This window comes from Carlito syrichta, unplaced genomic scaffold (assembly GCF_000164805.1).
Source record: "Carlito syrichta isolate Samal-C Ts95f unplaced genomic scaffold, Tarsius_syrichta-2.0.1 Scaffold303504, whole genome shotgun sequence".
Classification (NCBI taxonomy): domain Eukaryota; kingdom Metazoa; phylum Chordata; class Mammalia; order Primates; family Tarsiidae; genus Carlito; species Carlito syrichta.
The window spans coordinates 243420-264094 of NW_007247600.1; the positions used below are offsets into that span (position 1 = coordinate 243420).

Consider the following 20675-nt stretch of genomic DNA (forward strand, 5'->3'; position numbering starts at 1 on the left):
GATCCTTCCGCCTCAGCCTTCCAAGTAGCTGGAACGACAGGCACGTGCTACCACACCCAGCTAAGTTTTTGATTTATTGTAGAGGTGAAGTCTCACCAAGTTGCCCAGGCGGGTCTCGAACCTGCGGGCTCAGGCAATCCACTCACCTCAGCCTCCCAAAACGCAAGATTACAGGCTGAGCCACCGAGCCCAGTTTAATGTGCACTTCTTAATCAACATAAATTTTCATTTATTTTAAGCAAAAATTTATGTCGAGTGTTTCAAGATATAGTAAAAATCTGAAAAAGCTCTTAATAGGGTGGTCTGCCTTCTTAAGTACTTGAATCGCTGCCTCAAATCTTTGTTTAGATAGCTGATTTTTTTAAATTTTCATTTTTCATTGTTCATTTTATTATTTGTTATTTCATTTTAAAAGATATTTTCTTTTTTTAACATATTTTTTATTTTAAACTTGTGGGGTACAGTTAAGGGTTAGGTATACAAATATGCATCGTTCAGGAACCCTTGTTGATAAGGGGTGTCTCCCCGCCCCCAGATAGATATTGACTACTGTTAATCCCACCTCCCTTCCCCTCCCTACCCCCCCATAGTTTCCTGCCACTGTCAATCCTTTTCTTATAGTATTATGATAGATGTTCAAGGTCCACTATATGAGTGAGAACATGTGATGCTCAGATTTTTGTTTCTGTGAGAGATCACTCAGTATTATAGACTCTAGTTCCGTCCAGGTTGCTGTGGAATTCATGATTTTGCTCTTTTTTATGGCTGTGTAGTATTCTATCATGTATAGGTCCCACATTTTAAAATCCAGTCTTCTTTTGATGGACAGCATGGTTGGTTCCAGGTTCTTGCTATTGTGAACAATTAGATAGCTGATTTTTACAGACTATTCTGTAACAAGTTTTATGCAAAGAAAAGAAAAGGTAACTAAGTATTTAGAGTTATATAAGCTTATATGTTATATATTTTGTGGATGAACCACTGTGGAAATAGTTTATATAAAGATTTAGCTGTTTGGGGAGTTTAGTCTTTTGTACACCTCGAGCTCATTAAACAGCTTCCCCGGCCAAAAAAAAAAAAAAAGCTTTTGCTGCTTCATCTTTGGGTATTAATACCTTTCAAATGGAGCTGAGAATATTTAGGAGGAAAAAGTTAAAAGTAAAAGAGCAAAAGGAAGATTAAAGTCTTGATATCAGGAAGTACCTGTCGTTGTTCCATGCTGTCAAGAAACAGGTTTCTCGACCACCTTTCAAATGCTCACAGTTAAGGTCCTTATCCTCCTTCTTTAAGAAGGAACTCAAAGCGCTTGTGTTGGCAATGTCTTCACAGAATTTTGTGTTCCTTCCCTCAACTGCAAAGTGTGAATTTTCATTAACACATAAAAAATGAGGACAACAATTTTGGGGACTTAAGCAACCTGCCATTCCATTCATTTGTACTATGTAGAATGTCATCTTTAGATGAACTGATTACCGAAATACTGTCCAGTAATATTTTCAAGCTCTTATTCGTATTATAGTGGAGAATCCACTTTCAATCTACTCTTTTGCTTACTTTTCTACTATACTTGCAGCTCTTCATAAAGGATGTCTTTTTATCAAAAACTACTTTTCTCCCAAACTAACTAGACTATTAGTGCAGCACTGTTCTTTTCTCCTTCATCTTGTTTATTTACAAATAAGCTGTGAAGTTCTTTGGCAGCTGAATATCTAGTTGCTGCAGAGCATGAATATATTAGAATCAAGACACTGAGGATGGAGGTGGGCTTCACTCTGTAAAACTGAAGAGTAAAATTTGACCTTGGAACATATTGTGGAACTTGGTCTCTTAATCCTGGTAAGGCTTGCTTTCAAATTGTCTGCTTCAGCCAGTAGGAGGTTGCAAAACTATTGCAAAGAAGTGATTAATTCACTTATGCCCCAAGTGATTGCTGTATAAATACTGTCTTTCACATATATGTACTATTATTAAACATACATGGTTATTTTTTATTAATAGAATACACATTTACTTAAAAGCATTGCTGAATTCATAATTGCTTTTGTTCATATGTATTTTTCTCAACTATTACTAAAATAATATCTACCACATCATGTGGAGATCTGTGTCTTTTTTTTGAAATATTGAAATAGAGGGCTAAGGCATAGAAAGTTATAGAAAAATTGTTGTATTTTATTTCAGTGTTAGTCAGGATTAAAACAACTTTATCAACTCTTTAGCGCAAAGCTGTCATCAATAACACATTATAAAGACAGAATAGATCATCATTAATGGCTAGGTCCTCTCAGAGAACTAATAGTGTCACTGGGTATTGCTACAACAGAGTTTCTTCACCTATTACTGATGTTGTAATAATTGGTGCTTAACTGGATTTCGTTAACTCATGTGTCAATGACCTTTTAAGATGCTGTGTTTATTTTTCTTTCACTATGACATCCTTGACATGTATTCATTCTACATTTTTGACACAGTACAACCTATTTGAAGGTCAATTTTAAAGAATGACATTTGAGCATTGCATTTGTATTTGAAAAAATCAGAAATACACTAATAATAATTTTAAAAGAAAATTATTTTGAAGTGAGCATTAAAAGCAACAAAAATGCCTTTTGACACACAGAAAATACATTCTGTTTACTATATTTTAAAACTAAGGGTGTTACAGCACATCAGCAATATTTTTTAGATATTTTCTGCCTTTATACAGATATATTCCTACACTTTGTAAATCAAGTAATTTTATGTTTACTGACAAACTAAATTTCCATGTACTTTTTATTTGCCGGGAAGTTTTTGTCCACATTGTTTCAATACCTAGCACGGTGCCTTGCACTTATTAAGTTCCTAATGATATTTTTAAGTAAATAAATGATCAGTTTCTTATTTTTTCCCCTCAAATAATGATTTGTTTCTTTTCTATTAAAAAAAAAAATCTGCCAGGTCGAGCTCGGTGGCTCAGTCTGTAATCCCAGCACTTTGGGAGGCCGAGGCGAGTGGATTGCCTGAACCCGCTGGTTCAAGACCAGCTTGAGCCACTTGGTGAGAAATCGTCTCCACAATAAATCACAAAAACTAGCCGGATGTGGTGACATGTGTCTGAGTTCCAGCTGCTCGGAAGGCTGAGGCGAAAGGATTGCCTAAGCCCAGCAGGTCGAGGCTGCGGTGGCTGTGAGTGTGCCACTGCACTCCAGCCTGGGCGACAAGAGTGAGACTCCAACTCAAAAAAAAAAAAAAAGAAAAGAAAAATACTTGCCACCTTCTTCTTTATCTGGTTTCCTAACATGAAAAATGCTTAAAAATTAATGTTTAGGAAAAGTCTAGCCTTAGCCTGTAGACAGATTTTGTCTGACCTAACCAAGGAAAGGTAATTTTATTTTAACGTGGAAAAGTATTAGAAAATGTCTACTTGCTTAATATTGAGTTACCTTATGTGAAGTGGGAATGCATGAGATGTATGAGAGCTCAGATTTACTGAGGATTGTAAATGCTAAGTTTGTTTTTGAAAATGTACAGCTCCGGCCATTGCTTTGCTGGAGTCTGGTGTGCCCGTGGGCTCCTTGGGTTATGGCCGGAGCCATGCTACCTGGCTTTGGACCCCTCCCCTAACTTGGGGAGGTGAAACTCCTCTTTCTCTCTAAATAAACTATATTCTCTAATGTAACCTTTGTTCTTGCCTGTAAGTGTTGACCCCCTTTCCAACCTTTGAAAGGTGAATAATAAACTTTCTTTTTTTCTACTTTCTTAAAAAAAATTTAAAAAAGAAAATGTGTAGCTCCTTTTGTCTGCAACAACTGTATACAATATAGTAAAAAGGTCCAGAGTGAGGTTCTGAAGCCAGGCTGCCTGGGTTTGCATCCCCTCTCCATCTCCACCATCTGCAACCTTGGTTAAGTCTCTTGCCCTTTGTATATCATAGTTGATTACCTATAAAATGGAGATGATAATGGAACATTCTTATTGAGGTTTTAGGTAATAATGAGCACAATGTAAAACAATCCTGTAAATTTTGGAGACCAGAGAGACAATAAACAAACCACTATCACATAAATATTGTTCGTTTCATATTTTATAGATGTTTCCAGCAGAAAACAGTTTATAAGGCTATTTTATTGGAAATACTTTCAAAACATATATTTATAAAATTGATTCTCTGAAATCACATTATTAAGCCAGTGACCCAAAAGGGCTTCTTGGCTATTGTACATAATGCTGGAAAAGCATGTTTTTTATAATTAGAAATTAATATTAGAAAGAGCTTCAGGATTATGTTGAGACATTTAACTGAATCAGGAAATGACGTCAGTTCAAAAGTAAGTTTTTCATAGAGAAGCAATTACTTCTAATCTCCATAAGAGTAAGAGACAACAAAAATCCAAATAAACAGTTTAAAGATTACATATACTGGCTGAGCTCAGTGGCTCAGCCTGTAATCCAGCACTTTGGGAGGCTGAGGAGTGTGGATTGCCTCAGCCGGCAGGTTCAAGACCAGGCCGGGCAACTTGGTGAGACCTCGTCTCTACAATAAATAAAAAATTAGCCAGGCATGGTAGCGTGCACCTGTAGGTCTGGCTACTGGGAAGGCTGAGGCGGAAGTTTGGCCAGAGCCCAGCAGGTCAATGCTGGGGTGGCCATAAGCATACCACTGCACTCCAGCCTGGCGATGGAGTGAAAGAAACTCCAACAACAACAAAAATTACATATACCTACATAAATAAAAGGATATGTATATAAAATGCTTATATTACTATTGTATCCTATTATGTGAGTTTTCAGTATTAGCATTTTGTTTTTCTTATTGTTAATATTAATTATAGGAATTATTAATGAGAAAACGAGCTCCAGAGAGATGATATACACTCAATGCTGGAGCTGGGGTATTTAGATCCATCTCTGTATGCCTTTGTTTCCCAGTGCAAACAAGTTTGTTGTGAACCAGTTGGGAAAACCAAAACTTTCTGTCAATGAAAAGTCACAGACTCCCTTTCCAGGCATTACATAGGAACTGACATTTATATTTTATTCTATTTGAACACACACACACACACACACGAGTCTAATGTCAAAGGGCAATGTTACATTATTTCCTAAGGACAAGACTAAGCTAAGCATTATAGACCATTTCAAAGCCAAGAATATATAAGATTGCTGTTATTCATCCTGGTTATTTGAGAATTAGAAAAAATTCCCTTAGAAGTGCCTCATCTGCCTGTCTCTACATTCTCCCCTCTCCTAGGAACACCACTGCATTTCAGGCTGTGATGAACATGTTTGTGCTCTGTCCTTTCCTGCCAGTAATGTGAGCTGCTGGACAATAACTACTTGTTAAATGAATTAAATTGTTAATGTGGGAGCATTAACAACGATACACACCGTTTTCACACGGGTTCCTTTTTGAGTCAGTAATGGATGGAGGTAAGAGATAAATTTTAGGGCTGGGCTCGATGGCTCAGTCTGTAATCCCAGCACTTTGGGAGGCTGAAGCAAGAGGATTGCCTGAGCCCAGGGGTTCGAGACCAGCCTGGGCACCTTGGTGAGACTTCGTCTCTACAATAAATCAAAAAAACTAGCCGGGTGTGGTGGTGTGCATCTATAGTTCCAGCTGCTTGGAAGGCTGAGGCAGAAGGATTGCCTAAGCCCAGCAGGTCGAGGCTGTGGTGGCTGTGAGCGTGCCACTGCACTCCAGCCTGGGCAACAAAGAGTGAGACTCCAACTCAAAAAAAAAAAAGATAAATTTTAGAAGAATTTCAGAGAGAAGTATTTTATAAAAAGAATGAAAAACTAAGAGGGAAGTTTTAGGAAGGAAAGACTTATGCAAGTGGGACAAATTTTTAGTGTTGTTCAATTAACTTTAGTTAGGCGAAACCAAAGAGCTTCATTTACTGGGAAGATTTCTGTCTCCTCTCTCATCCAAAACCAATGTTGAGTGAGTTTATAATGCAACTGCTATCCATTTTTGGCTTGCGCCCACATACTGAGACAGTCCATCTATAAACCAAGCTTGATTTTCCCCTTCACTTTGCTGAGGTGTAACATGGAGGGAATATGGCGTCACGGCTGTAGGTAATACAGGCTCTGAGCTCACGCAGCTCATGTATGCCCTCCAGCCTTGCTGATGATTGGTCCTAGCTGTATCATTTACACTGGAAAATACAAAAGACCTAACTCACGATAGGCAGTTTCAGACACACGGTCAAGTGTTTCATCACTACTGGGCTCAGTAGCACACCAAGAGCCATCTTTCAAAATGTGCTTTATTCTTCATCGTAAATATCATGGCCTGTACTCCAGAACTTCAGAGGACTGCATCGTTTTACCCAGTGAAGCCTCTCATAAAATCAACACTGCATCTTTTCCCACCAATACCTTCAGCATCACAAGGTTGCTAAACTATGTGAAAGTTATTCTACAGCCTAGACTCACTGAAGACCTTATGTTTCGGGCCCCACACAAAGCTGGTAGAAGTTTTTATTACCCAGTGTATGCACCAGAGTGGTATTCCTAAGTAGGAAATATATTGCCTCCTGAAGAGGTCAACCAGATGTTGTGCTTCCTTCTTTGTTGTAGGGAATACAAGATGCAGTCCTTTGAATGGGATGTCTTTGACAACTTTAATGGAGTAGACGGGCCTGAATCTTCATAGAGGCTATTACCAAACTTTTAGGAAGTATGTATCTACCGAGGCCTCCAGTGTGGTAGATACCAATTGTTCCTCCTGCCTGATCAACATAATGTCATCAGTGTAATAAATCAATGTGATCTAAAGTAGGATGCCCAAGCGGTCCAGACCCCTTTATGAAGAGTGATCTGAGCAACCACTAACACACAGTAGTAATAACAGATCTGGGTCTGCCACTAACACACAGTAATAACAACAGTATCATTTTGAGGGTGGAATATATCATATCAATGTAGACATAAAACTTACTGAAAATGTTGATTTACATCTGATGAGCCATCCAGTTATTATCTAAGGCAGAATTTCCCAACAAGGACATAGTGATGTGGGTCAAATGGGTTCCAGGCCTGCCTGGAGATAACAACCCACTCAATACTCAGGGCAGTCAGACTGGGCCCAGAATGGTCAGTGCTCTGGGACCAGAAAACTTAGGCCACAAGCAGATTTACTGAGTCTCTTCTGATGGTTATCCACACTGAGCAGGGTCTGACAGTATGGTGCCTTTTCTACAGGTGACAAATGGAATGAGCAACAGCTATCCCTCATTGTTCTTCCACACGATGCTGAAAAAGTCATATTTATTAACACCATGTGGAGTTGATTTAATTTTTGAATTATCCACCCCTCCCTGTATCATGCTCTTTGTCATATAGCATTGCAGTTCTGCTCACATGGGCACAGTGAGAGCAAAAGAGACAGCCTGCCGGTTCTGAGCCCAGGAGACTGAGGGACCCAAGTGACTTAAGAAGCTCTACTTGCCATATATCCCTACCTTACGTTCATTGTATTTTATATATCCCTACCTCACGTTCATTGTATTTTATATATCCCTACCTCACATTCATTATATTTTATGAATTCTTAGTATTTTAAATCCTACCTCAGACCCCGTAGAATTAGGCACATGTGGGTGCCTGGCAGTGACTGATTGTATAGTTATACAATGTTTTAAGCAGTATTTGTACTTAGAACTTTGTTAAGCTTTGTTTGTCCCAATTGCCATGCTGACTTCTTCTGCTTCTGCAACGGGATGTAAATGTTAAGCGATAAGCCCCTTCCAGACATTCCTTTGCTTAATTGGGGTAGACTCTGTGGCGCCAGCCACCCTCCTGGTGGGCTCTATGTAGTTTCAAACCTCCAGCTCACATGCCAAAGTTAATTTACGCAAAGTGACTGTGTAAACCTAGCTTATCTGACATTCCACTCTGCCCGTTTAGCTGTTTCACGTCAATCACAGGCAACTGAGCTAGAGTCTGCGCAAACCAAAAATGAACCAACCAATCATAAGCACCCCTGTCCCTTGGCATCACCGCGGACCTTATTGGGGACTAATTATGTAAGGTCCGAGGACTTCGGTTTCTACGTCATGACCTCTTTTGATTGGTTAATGTTGCAAGCCTAGGAAAAACCAGTCACGCCCAGCCCCTCCCTCTGTAATTGTGCATAAAAACTGTTTGCCATACAGGATCAGGGCTCTCAAGCTCGAGCCACTGCGTCGGTCTCGGTTTGTGAGCCCAGACTCAAGCCTGAATAAAGACCCTCGTGTGTTTGCATCGGAGCTGGCTCTGGTCGTCTCTCGGATTTAGAATTTTGGGTTTAACAGAGACCTTGGAGGACTTGTTTCTGTTTGCTCTCTTGAGTCCCTGCCATCATCATAAGCCCATGCATGGGTGTCTCACAGATCCAAGGAGGATGAAAGATGTGTGAGGCATTGCCGCAGCATTGACCGAACCCTCCACTTCCCTGTTCTCATTTATCACAGTCTGAAGTAGAGTTAATTCAACTCAGCCTCAGACATCTGAATAAGAGTTTCATGTTACGTGCAATTGAGAATTTGTGGTTGTTTGTTACATGCAGCAGACAACTGATGAACACTGCCACTGCACTCCAGCCTAGGTGACCAAGGGTGACACTGACTCAAAAAAGAAAAAAAAAGAGGTTTTGTTTTCCAGCTTTTCTTCTGACAAGAGATGCTCATCCTTCTAGATTTTCTGCCTTCTATATCTGACAGGATGCCACAATCTGAGGATGAGTATCTCCAGAGGCCGCAAAAGCAGCCGCACACCCTCAACCCTGGGCTGTGTCTCATGTTGGCAGCGGAAGCAGGTGGATGTCTATGGTAGGCAGAGGGATGCCTCTATCCCCATGATGTCCACATCTTAGACCCCAGAACCTGTGAATATGTTACCTACACGGCAAAAGGTCTGTGCAGATGTGATTAAATTAAGGATCTTGAGAGAGGAAAATGACCTTGATTTATTTAGGTGTGCCCAAGGTAATCATACAGGAGTCATTAAAAATGTAAGAGGTGAGAAGGAGAGTCAGAGAAGAATTTGAAGATGTTGTGCTTCTGGTTTTATGGATGGAAGAAGGGACCACAAGCTAAAGACGGCTAAGAAATGTGAGAAAGCAGGAAACCGATTTTCCCCTAGAGCTTCCAGAAGGAATGCAGTTCTGCTGGCAACTTAATGTAGTTCAAGGCGATTCGTTTCAAATTTCTAACCTCCAGAATTCCAGGCATATAAGGTTTTAAGATGATAAATAGGTGTTGCGATAAGCCACTAAATCTGTGGTAATTTACTACAAGAGCAATAGGAAACAAACGATGCCATATTCACAAGGCAGGTGTTCCAGGTATGGCTGCAGACTTCTCAGTGGGCCTAACACTTACCTGACCGGTGAGCCCAGGTATCCCTAGCCAGTCAGCAAAACTCAGAGACTTGACTTTCCTATCATAAGACAGAGGCAGTTTTTGATCCTCTGGCTTTGAGGAACTACCCTATTTCTACTACCTGAAACCCAGTCACCCAGAGCCTAGACCTGTGACTGATGGGTTCCCTGTTTGGCAGTACCACTTTTCCAGTTAGAGTTCAATCTCTGGTTCCATATTTCTCAGTTCTTTTTTTTTTTTTAATACCTCAAAACAACAAATAACTCAAACTCAAACAAAAATGCAATGTGAATGTTTCCTGAACCCATGTTTCTTGCAGTCTACTACGTGTCTCTCTTCTTCTTTACAGTTGGACAATACCAGTCATGCTCATGATCTCATTTGCCTTCCTTCCCCATTCCCACTCATTCTCGGGTCCTGCAAACTATATTGTCTCAAACACTCCACCAGAGGTTCACTAGTGCTCGTCGTTAGTCTACCAGTTAATGCCAATGAATAATTCTCAGTTATTATTTATTTTTAGATTGGCAAATACAGTTTATTTAGAAAGCAAATGAGAGAGAGAGAGAGAGAGAGAGAGAGAGAGAGAGAGGAGATTCACCTCCCCAAGGGAGGGGAGGGGGCCAAAGTTTCTCAGTCTTGATTGAACTTGACACATCTACAGCTTTGGACAACCCTGGTTGTGCTGTCCTTCCTGAAACTCTTTCAGCGCGTGGCAACCAGGGGACCACATTTTTCTGTTTTTTCATGTGTATTTTTGCCTACTCTTTCTCTTGTAGGCATGACTTTGAAGCGAGTGCTCCTCTAGTTCCTTCTATTTCCGCTCTGCACACTCTAATCCAGTCAACAAACATGGAGTATCTGAGATATCCTAGGCATAATGGCAGGCATGCACCAGGCAATCACATTTATTTCTATGAGTCAAAAACAACAGAATGTGAAGAATCCCAAATGATTGTCTCTGGCACATATTTTTTTCCTGAGCTGAAAACTTACAGATTAAAATACCTGCTAAAGAATTCCAGTTTTATGTTCTTCCAGCCAGTCCAAACCTAACCCATCATATTTCCCTCCCAAATATACTTTCTCCTACATGCTGTATCTTGCTTATTGACAAGTTAAAACCCTGAGAACCATCCTTGACTCCTGCTTCCAACATGCAGCCCTGAAGCCCTGCATCCTTTTAGTCCTTATATTGTAGATTTCATATTTCAGAAAAAATATGGAAGCATAGTTACTGAATAAGAGTGGGGTGAGATTAAGTGAGGTCTGAGAATTTAAAGAGAAGATAAGATAGCGGTACCAAGAAGAATTTGGTAGATGATCACTGAATAATTGTTTTCATGTCACACCTCTAAAATAAATTCTTGTGGCCAGGCTCAGTGGCTCAGTCTGTCATCCCAGCACTTTGGGAGCCAAGGTGAATGGATTGCCTGAGCCCATGGGTTCGAGACCAGTCCGGACAACTTGGTGAAACCTCATTTCTACAATAAATCAAAAGTTAGCCAGGCCTGGTAGTGCATGCCTATAGTTCCAGTTACTTGGAAGGTTGAGGCAGAAGGATTGCCGGAGCCCAGCAGATCAACTCTGGGGTGGCCGTGAGAGTGCCACTGCACTCTGGCCTGGGCAATGGAGTGAGACTCTAACACCCCCAAATATATATATATATATCCTTCTACATTTATTCCAATATATTTTAAATATCTCTATCCTAAATGGTAAATCGTAATTCTGTTTCCAAGTCCTGAATGTACTGTCATGGAGGAAAGAAGTCTGTGCCACTTCCTAGTTAGTGCTGTATATGACCAAAGGTAACTATTTTTCCCAGACCCAAAATCCTTTTTGTGGAGCATTAGTCCTGAATCTCTCACCATAATTCCCTCAAGCCCTGTTAATATTGCGAGATCAAACCTCTGTGTCAAGAAAGGCTCTCAGCTCCCACACCCTCCCATCTGGAAGTTTTGTAACTACCTCCCTGTGAGGTATTCTTTGCTTCGTCATTGAGCTACTATTACAAAGACATGACTTAATATTTGAAATTAAATTGGCAGGGTTGTTCCATGGGCTGGTGACTAGGGCAGCAGTACAGGGTCCTCCTATGAATGTTTCACGCCTGCAGTTGTCATCTTGAATTTCTTAATAATTTTATCTTTGAATGTGTGTTTTGTCAAGTGAAGGGGCAATGGAGCATGGGCTGGGTGCCTGGAACTTTGGCTCCCCTGTGGTCCTGCATTGCACCTGGATCCCACCTAACTGGGGAGAGTTCTCAGCTACCTGCTCCAGCACTGCGGGCCCTGTCCAACCTCCTCCTCCTGACACTGACCAATGACCACTGCCATCCTCTTCCATTCCTGCAGAGGGCTGGATGCAACACGGGGAGAGGTTGCTGTCAGTCATACACTGTGCAGTCTCAGGCTGGGCAGAGGCTGTTGTTTCTCATCTTAGGCTGGTAGAGCCTCAGCACATTCAATGAGCTATTCAGTAGAGCCCAAGCTTCCTATCATTTCTACTCCAAGTATCTCAAGTATTGAGAGCTTTCTGGTATGCAGGCTGCAATCACTTGAAGTCCCCATCTGCCTTGAATTGAGGTGGCAGAACTGTGAGAAGGGCACATGCCTGGCTCAGCTCCCTTGCCCCACCCTGGCTGTGGTATATTGGTTCAGTGGCAGGCAGGAAGGTCGTCTGGCAGAGTGGGCCACGTGCACTCCACTCTGCCCGTTTAGCCATGCTGAGTCACAGGGCGAGGCAAGCAGACACCTTGGGAGAGTTTTCACTCTCCCTGAAAGTACCTCTGGGTCCCTGAGAGTGGACCTTACATAGCAAATGTCAAACATCATGATAGGTCAAAAGAGATTGTAAAAGAAAGAAAAAAACTTTCTACTCCAGTACCTTTAATGATGATGTCATTTCCATATTTTTTTTTACAAGGATCTCTACATTTTTATTTTGTGCAGGGCCCTGAAAATTATGTAGACAGTCTTATAAATAAGGACTAGATAATATTATTGTTAAATACTGAACTAGTCTCTTTCAGATAAGTGGAACTTAAAGAACTATCTTAAATTATAAAAATCATAGGGCGGGCGCAGTGGCTCACTCCTATAATCCCAGCAATTTGGGAGGCTGAGGTGAAAGGATTGCTTGAGCCTACGGGTTCAAGACCAGCCTGGGCAATACAGCGAGACCTCATTTCCACAATAAATCAAAAAAATTAGCTGGGTGTGGTGGCGTGTGCCTGTAGTTTCAGCTACTTGGAAAGTTGAGGCAGAAGGATCAACTGAGCCCAGTAGGTCGAGGCTGCGGTGGCCATGAGGGTGCCCCAATGCACTCCAGCCTGGGTGACAGAGTGAAACTCCTATTCAGAAAAAAAATCATAATTATTTCTACAAGTAGCAAAGCTCTGAGAAACATGCTTTATGGAAGAACTTATTATAATTATGAAAGGTAAGTTTTCTTTCATAATTCACACCTTACACTGTAAGAATTTCTTGTAAAGAATTATACTGGATGAGGTTAATTGGCTGACTTCCTATTAATAAAACGTCCTAGGGGAGCGAAGCCTATTAAAATGTGACTTTTCAAATGTGTAATTATATTATACCTTACTATGATAATCTTTTGCAAGGAAGAGCTTCACAGATGTAAAGAGCCAGGTATTCAAATTAAATTTTTCAGTTTTCAGTGAATATGATTTCTGGGCTGTGAGAATTCATAGTAGATTTGCTTGGGGTTAACAATGAGGTTTAGACATGGTTACAGTAATAATTATGTGATTAAAGACAGAATGTTAAACCCCAAATTCTAAATCCGAGAGACCACCAAAGAGCCAGCTCCGATGCAAACACACAAGGGTCTTTATTCAGGCTTGAGTCTGGGCTCACAAACTGAAACCGACACAGCAGCTCGAGCTTGAGAGCCCTGATCCAGTATAGCAAGCAGTTTTTATGCACAATTACAGAGGGAGGGGCTGGGCATGACTGGTTTTTCCTAGGCTTGCAACATTAATCAATCAAAAGAGGTCATGACGTAGAAACCGAAGTCGGCGGACATTGCATTATTAGTCCCCAATCAGGTTTGCGGTGATGTCACGGGACAGGGGTGCCTGAGATTGGTTGGTTTGTTTTTGGTTTGCGCGGGCTCGAGCTCAGTTGCCTGTGATTGACGGGAAATGGCTAAACGGGCAGAGTGGAATGCCAGATAAGCTAGGTTTACACAGTCACTTCGCGTAAATTAACTTTGGCATGTGAGCAGGAGGTTTGAAACAACACCGAGTTTACCAGGAGAGTGGCTGGCGCCACAGAGCCTACCATAATTCAAGCAAAGGAATGTCCGGGAGGGGCTTATTGCTTAACATTCACACCCTGCTAGCAGCAGTGGACAAACCAAAACTAAACTTAACAAAGTTCTAAGTACAAACACTGCAAACAAATACAGTGAACGTGAGGTAGGAATTCATATAGTAATAGTTCTTTTTGAGGTTTTTTTTGAGTCTCTCAAGAAAGAATGATGTTTTGAGCTTTTGAATTTCTTTTAATTTTTCTTTATAATTAGAATGGAAAAATAATATGAGGCAAGATTTGAAAGCAATACTCAGATATGCAGATTGATTTTTCTTTAATTTTCAGAATTCAAGATTATTATTCCTTACCACAAAGGAGAAACAGAAATAGCAGGCATCAGACAGCAGAGTCATGATCAGCAACTTTTCCCAACCTATTGTGCAGCTTTGCTATGAGGATGTGAATGGATCTTGTGTTAAAACCCCCTACCCGCCTGGGTCTTGGGTGATTCTGTACTCAGCGTTCAACTTTGGATGGTTGCTGGCTATATTTGGAAACCTCTTAGGGATGACTTCAGTTCTTCATTTCAAGCAGCTGCACTCTCTGACCAATTTCTTGATTGCCTCTCTGGCCTGTGCTGACTCTTTGGTGGGTGTGACTGTGATGCCCTTCAGCGTGGTCAGATCTGTGGAGAGCTGTTGGTACTTTGGAGCCAAATTTTGTACCCTTCACAGCTGCTGTGATGTGGCATTTTGTTACTCCTCTGTGTTCCACTTGTGCTTCATCTCCATCGACAGGTATATCGCGGTCACCGACCCTCTATTCTATCCCACCAAGTTCACGGTGTCTGTGTCAGAAATGTGCATCAGTGTGTCCTGAATCCTGCCTCTCATGTACAGCAGTGCTGTGTTCTACACAGGTGCCAATGATGATGGAATGGAGGAATTAGTAAGTGCTCTCAACTGTGTAGGTGTCTGTCAAATTGCTGTAAATCAAGACTGGTGTTGATAGATTTTCTGTTATTCTTTATACCTACCCTTGTTATGATAATTCTCTATGGTAAGATATTTCTTGTGGCTAGACAGCAGGCTAGAAAGATAGAAAACACTAGTAACAAAACAGAATCATCCTCAGAGAGTTGCAAAGCCAGAGTGGCCAAGAGAGAGAGAAAAGCAGCTAAAACCCTGGGAGTCATGGTGGTAGCATTTATGATTTTGTGGTTACCATATACAATTGATACATTAATTGATGCTTTCATGGGCTTCATAACCCCTGCCTATATCTATGAAATTTGCTGTTGGGGTGCTTATTATAACTCAGCCATGAATCCTTTGATTTATGCTCTGTTTTATCCTTGGTTTAGGAAGGCCATAAAACTTATTCTAAGTGGGGAAGTTTTAAAAGATAGTTCAAGTATTACTTTATTTCCAGAATAGCTGTAAGCGCTAAGTAGTGAAAATTAAGGATATTTTCAAAATTATGAATTTAAAATGAAATTAAATATAAGAAATAAATAAAGCCTTTCAAAATTAGGGAAATATGTTTCAAGTTAATTGGGGAAAAAGGTCGCAGGAAGTTTAAACCATTAAGCCATTGTTGAGATATTTAGTACATTAAATAATAAATGATAAAGTGTTTCACATATATAACCTGTCTCGGTGTTTTATTTCGTGCCTGCTGCATGCACTTTTTTCCCTCAGTTTTCTAAATTCTGATTCTCATTTCTGGATGTGAAGTTTGTTTCTTCTCTTTTATGCTCAACTCTCATTATCTGAAATAGCTATTTTTTACCTATCTCTTGTGACACTGTGTTACTTTGCTAGGGCTGCAATAGTAAAGTATTTGAAAGGATAAACCGAGGCAATGTGGGCCAGTGCGGATGCCAATGCCGATGCCGCAGGAATAATGCAAGATTGCAACAAGGAAGAAAGAAGAAAGTAGTAAAGTTTATTATTCACTTTTCACAGATTGGAAAAGGGGCCTAAGGGCCAAGAACTGATCACATTTAGGGGCCTAGGGAAAAGGGAATTTAGGCCGGGAGGAATATTCAGGGCTGCAGGTTTTGATGGTAATTGTAGCCACACAGGTCTTAGCTCTTGACATCGCCAGATGTTAGCATCTCATGCCTTCGGGTGGTGGGCTAGATGGGAGGAGACAAGGGCTTTTCCTGCAAAAGACAAGTCAGAGGTTCGCAATCCACAAGCACCTTTAGCAAAAAGGTAATCTTATTATTTCTATGGCTTCAGTTAGCTAAGGGGAGATCTTTGACCTTCGGCTTTCCACAAGGAACCTGAAAGTTTCCTAGAGATTATTATGCTAAACCATGAATTGAAAGGTCGGGCTGCCCTTGTCTTGCATGTTATGGAGATTTGCCAAGGGGCTGCCAGCTTGGCCTGCAGTAGAATGTCTGAAAGCTTCCTAAAACCTGACTATTGAAAATTTATCTGTCTATGTCAAACCTGTGCTAGATTCAAAGCATGTCAGTCAAAGCACAAATGGTTATGCTGAGGCAAAATGTGAGCTAAGTTTATTCTAAGTTTCTCGGGGTCCCACCTTTCACATTTCTTGAGTTTTTCTGACATAAGAACAATGTGTATTTCACTTCCTAGAATGTTGCAGCATGAAGAATTTTTATGCTAATATTGCAAAAAGTATATTAAAAAGAGGATAAGCAATGCATACTATAATTTTATATTTTGCATCCTGGAATATTTTGCACTCTTGAGTTAATAAAAGTCATTTAAGAATGCATAGAATGTTTTGTAAAATGAAATTAAATTGTAATAAGGTAGTGGAATACAAACCTTTTTCTTTTTTCTTATGTTTACCTAATTAAAATTATTCAAGTACTTTGTTTCTCATTCATTTCCAACAAGTCTTTTAATCCTTTCAAATAAACTTTGAGCATGAATTATGTGTAAGTACTTCTGTCAGAAATGGCTAAGGTTTGAAAATGTATTATATGTCGTATTTTTCACTAAGAAAATAATCATGAGGGTAATACGGACAACATATTTTAAGTTATATTATTGTGGGTCAAAAAAGTGTCAGGGATGCTGAGTCCTGGGAGCAGAGGACCAATGACCTGTAACATTGTTATCTCACCTACGTGTGCCCCATGCCCTTGGGCATTAAAAAAGGAGTTAAAGGAGATTTTATTTTTTAATAGAAAGGGCTTTGATGGGTCTTCAAGCATGTTTGGACTTGCACACGTAGACAGGAGTCTGGAAATCTTTTGTTGCCAGTAGGATTAATTTCCATAAGTGAAGGATTGGGCTTGACAAATTGGAATGCAATGAGTAGATTAGCAGCATGATAACAATCAATAAATACAGTTTCATGCTATCACTTAGCTATACTCACTAGATCAGCCTAGTTGTGGTAAAGAAAATATATCATGCCTCCTATTTTTACAGTATAGAGTACAAATAGAAGAAATTATGTGAAAGTGTTAGCTAGTAGTCTCATTCAGTAAATATCCTATAGAGTTGCACTGTTGCCAAATTAAATTATAGGTAATGAATGTGACATAAGTTCAAAGTAAATGAAACATTTTTGAAATTGATCCTGTGGGTAAGCAAAATATTATTTGGCTATAAATGATGTGGTAACCTCCAGTATAATTCTAAACATGCAGTTTCTTTTGAACATGTAGTAGATATATGGGACTTCATAAAGGAGAGAGAAGATAGGTGATTAGAGTCTCTCACATCCTTCATAATAGTCTTTCCTAAATATGACTACCTCCGATATGCTGGTCACAGCCTTCTGACTGTGCAAGCATATAATGCCTTTGTTGGTCCCACATAATAACCTCCCTGGTCATATGTGAATGAGTTAGAGTTGGACAAACGATTCTAGGAAAAACTCATCAATAGTTTTGGTTAAGTTCACCACATTATCACTCACAAGAATGTGAACTAAGACACAAAATCATGGTAATACTGAACATTAGGATAAAGACTACTATATCTCATCTAAGTTTTATTTCTCTGAGTTCTGATTGCTCATTGTTTCTTTCATTAATTAGTAATGATATATTTAGCATCAATATTCAGCACAAACTTAGAAGTAAAACATTAGAAGACTTCTTTTTAGGGTCTAGCTAAAGACAAGATGCTCTAATATTTTTACGTTGTACAAACATTGTTTTAGAAGTACTGGCTAATATAACTAGATGAGAAAAAGAATATATTCAAAAATATTATTATTTTCAGATGGTATGACTGAAAATAAATTTGTCTAAGTCTGCCTTGTTACCATTGAGAACTAGTACCCCTACATCAACAATTCTTTCCCCGACACAGAAACAGATTACAAGACATATATTTCTGATGATTATTTAGCTTACTTAAGATGTAAATATAATCAGTGACTTTAGGTTATACTACATATATATCACTTAAGATAATTTTCCTATTACACTTATTAAACATTTTATATATACCATCATCTTTCAGTGATGGTAGACTAGGTTATATAGGTCAATTCTACTGAGAGTATATAGAAAATCAGGAAAAACTATTTTAAATATATTTAAAATGTCAGAGAAATATAAAGGCAGTCAAGAACTATTTAAGATACAGGAAAAAGGGAAATTTGAAGAGAAGAATCTAAAATTTAAGGCAACTCTTTTTCAATAGTTATTAGCCAATTCCAAAAGAAACATCTGCATCTGAGAACATAAAGAATTAAGCAGAAATTTTGACAACCTCATAGGATTAGTGGGAGACTATTAGATCTTAGAGTCCAATAAGAAAGTTGAGCCTGGCCACACTGACCATCAAAGTCTTTGGTTAAAACTCGGAAAATGGTTATTTCCTAAACATAAGAGAATACTTCAAATTGTTTCAATTTCCATAAAGGAGAATGGGATGATCCCAGACTGCTTATTTTAGTCATGTTCCAGAAGTAAATGCATATTTCTTTTGGAAGAAATCAATATCAGCTCAGTTGTCAAATTATTGCATTAGTTTTTCATATGGAATATCTCATACTCAAAAAATGGCCAGGAACAAAAGGAGACACTACAATATTTTGAAAACCAACAGAAACCATGGACAATTTCTTAAAAACAGCAACAATAGAAAATTCATATCATACTTTAAAATCTAAATGAAATAGTTTTAAATATAACCATTTAAAATATAACAATGCTGACTATATTCAAGAAAATAATAATCAAATTTGGAAACTTCAGTAGAGAAGTGTAAACCATTTTTTAAAAATGAATGTTCTAGATCTGAAAGGTATTGATCTCTACTTCTCAAGCCACAAAGAACTTAGACATTGATTATGTAGAAGACTGTGAATAAACTATACAAAAATATTATCTGTGCACTGATTGCTTCCTGGTTCCTGTCTCCCACAGATCAAAATTCATGCCACAGCAAGTTTATCCCCTAAAACTTCAGAGTATTTTTCCATTTGTCTACTTCAACAGTCTTTGCAAAAGAAAATTCCCACACAACTTGACAATAGACCGAAGAAAGTTCAGACATTTTGTCTTCAGTTGGTATGTACAGCACTTGGGTTCATATTTCACTCAACCAATTAATCTGTTAGACCCCCATTCCTAGTCACTTGAATGAAAATGTTATATCCAGAATGTCTGTTCAGTGGGCTCATATCATTACATTCAGCTCAACCCAACTTTGCATTTTTTCCACATTGGTATTACATGATTCAGATCCAATCTGATATATATTCTTTAGGTTTCTGTTAATATAGTTTAGCAAAATCAGCCAACTCTTTTGGCTTCTGTTGTACTTCCTCATGGTTCACACTATGTACTTTACCCCCATTTGGGTCTGCTAGGATCTGAGTATAATTACAGGCCTAAAAGCAAGGAAACGGAGAGAAGATTCAAGTTGGCCACCGTGGAGAAACAGAACAGCACCTTTCTCCCTGAGCAAGGCAAAGAGTAGGGACCCAGCCATTGGTAGATGGAGACACTCTGAACAGTTTTGGATGGGTTAAGCACCCTGCACCCAGCAAAGGTCTCTTTGAACACATAGAGACTAGAAAGCAACAACAGATGCTAGAACTTGGGCACCCCATCTCCCACCCGCCAGGTTTGCACAAGAACAGAAGCACTACGCAGGGAATGAGAGGAGTGAGTGATCTTAAGACACTTTGGGTTGGCTCTCCAACTCACAGCTGTGCATGAGCTATTGGTCCCATGTAGGTGGTGGCCTGGTCAGGGAACAATGGCAGGTGGCCAAAGCCCAGCAGAATAGGAAACAAAACCCATGGTAGGACAGCCACTGCGAGCATGTTTTTTGCCAGAAAAGCCAAGCAGCCTGCTCCTAAGCCAGAAAAACTTGCCTGCAGATTGGACTTGGCTGGCACCTATGGTGAGTGACTGGTAGCCAGGCTTCCCACCAGATTGGAAGAATCACCTCCCAGTCCTGTATGCCCACAAGGTGGATGCCCCTGCCCTTGTGGCAAGAACTCACACTTTTTTCAAGAGCTGAGTGCAGACTTGAAGAGGAAGGAAGAAGCACAAAAGATTTTCTGTGAGAAAGCTTCTGAACTGTAAGTCACAGACAGCAGACAGGGACTCATCCCCTCACCTGCTTTCCACAGAGTGCTTGTAACAGGGACTAAAAGCCAATCTGACCAGTTTAACAGCAGGAAAGAGGATCTACAGCAGAGAAGCCTGTCACAGGGTGGATGAAGGAGCAGAAGTGAATGCCACCATGTCACTGAATTACCCTCACTGAATGACAGAAAGGGTCCTAGAAAAGAGGGTAATTGACTAGTGTCAGAGCAACAGAACCAAAGAGGAATTATAGAGAGGGAAAAGAGGCATGACACACGTGAAGAAAAATTAACAACAACAAATATAGGCAATCCTTAAAGTCCAAAAGAGATAGCACCCACAAAAGCAGCTATCAAAGCACAAACAATGCCGGGCTCGGTGGCTCAGCCTGTAATCCCGTGCCTTTGGGAGGCTGAGGTGAGTGGATGGCCTGAGCCCGCGGGTTCGAGACCCGCCTAGGCAGCGAGACCTCATCTCTACAATAAATCAAAAAATCAGCCGGGC

General features: G+C 39.9%; 1 protein-coding gene across 1 annotated transcript; it reads left to right on the forward strand.

Moving 5' to 3' along the window:
* Positions 1–14038: 14038 nt before the first annotated feature.
* On the forward strand, positions 14039–15063 carry TAAR8 (trace amine associated receptor 8). Its single transcript, XM_008058596.2, is given in 2 exon segments — positions 14039–14627; positions 14630–15063. Coding segments are annotated over 2 exon segments (1023 nt in total).
* The last annotated feature ends 5612 nt before the right edge of the window (positions 15064–20675 follow it).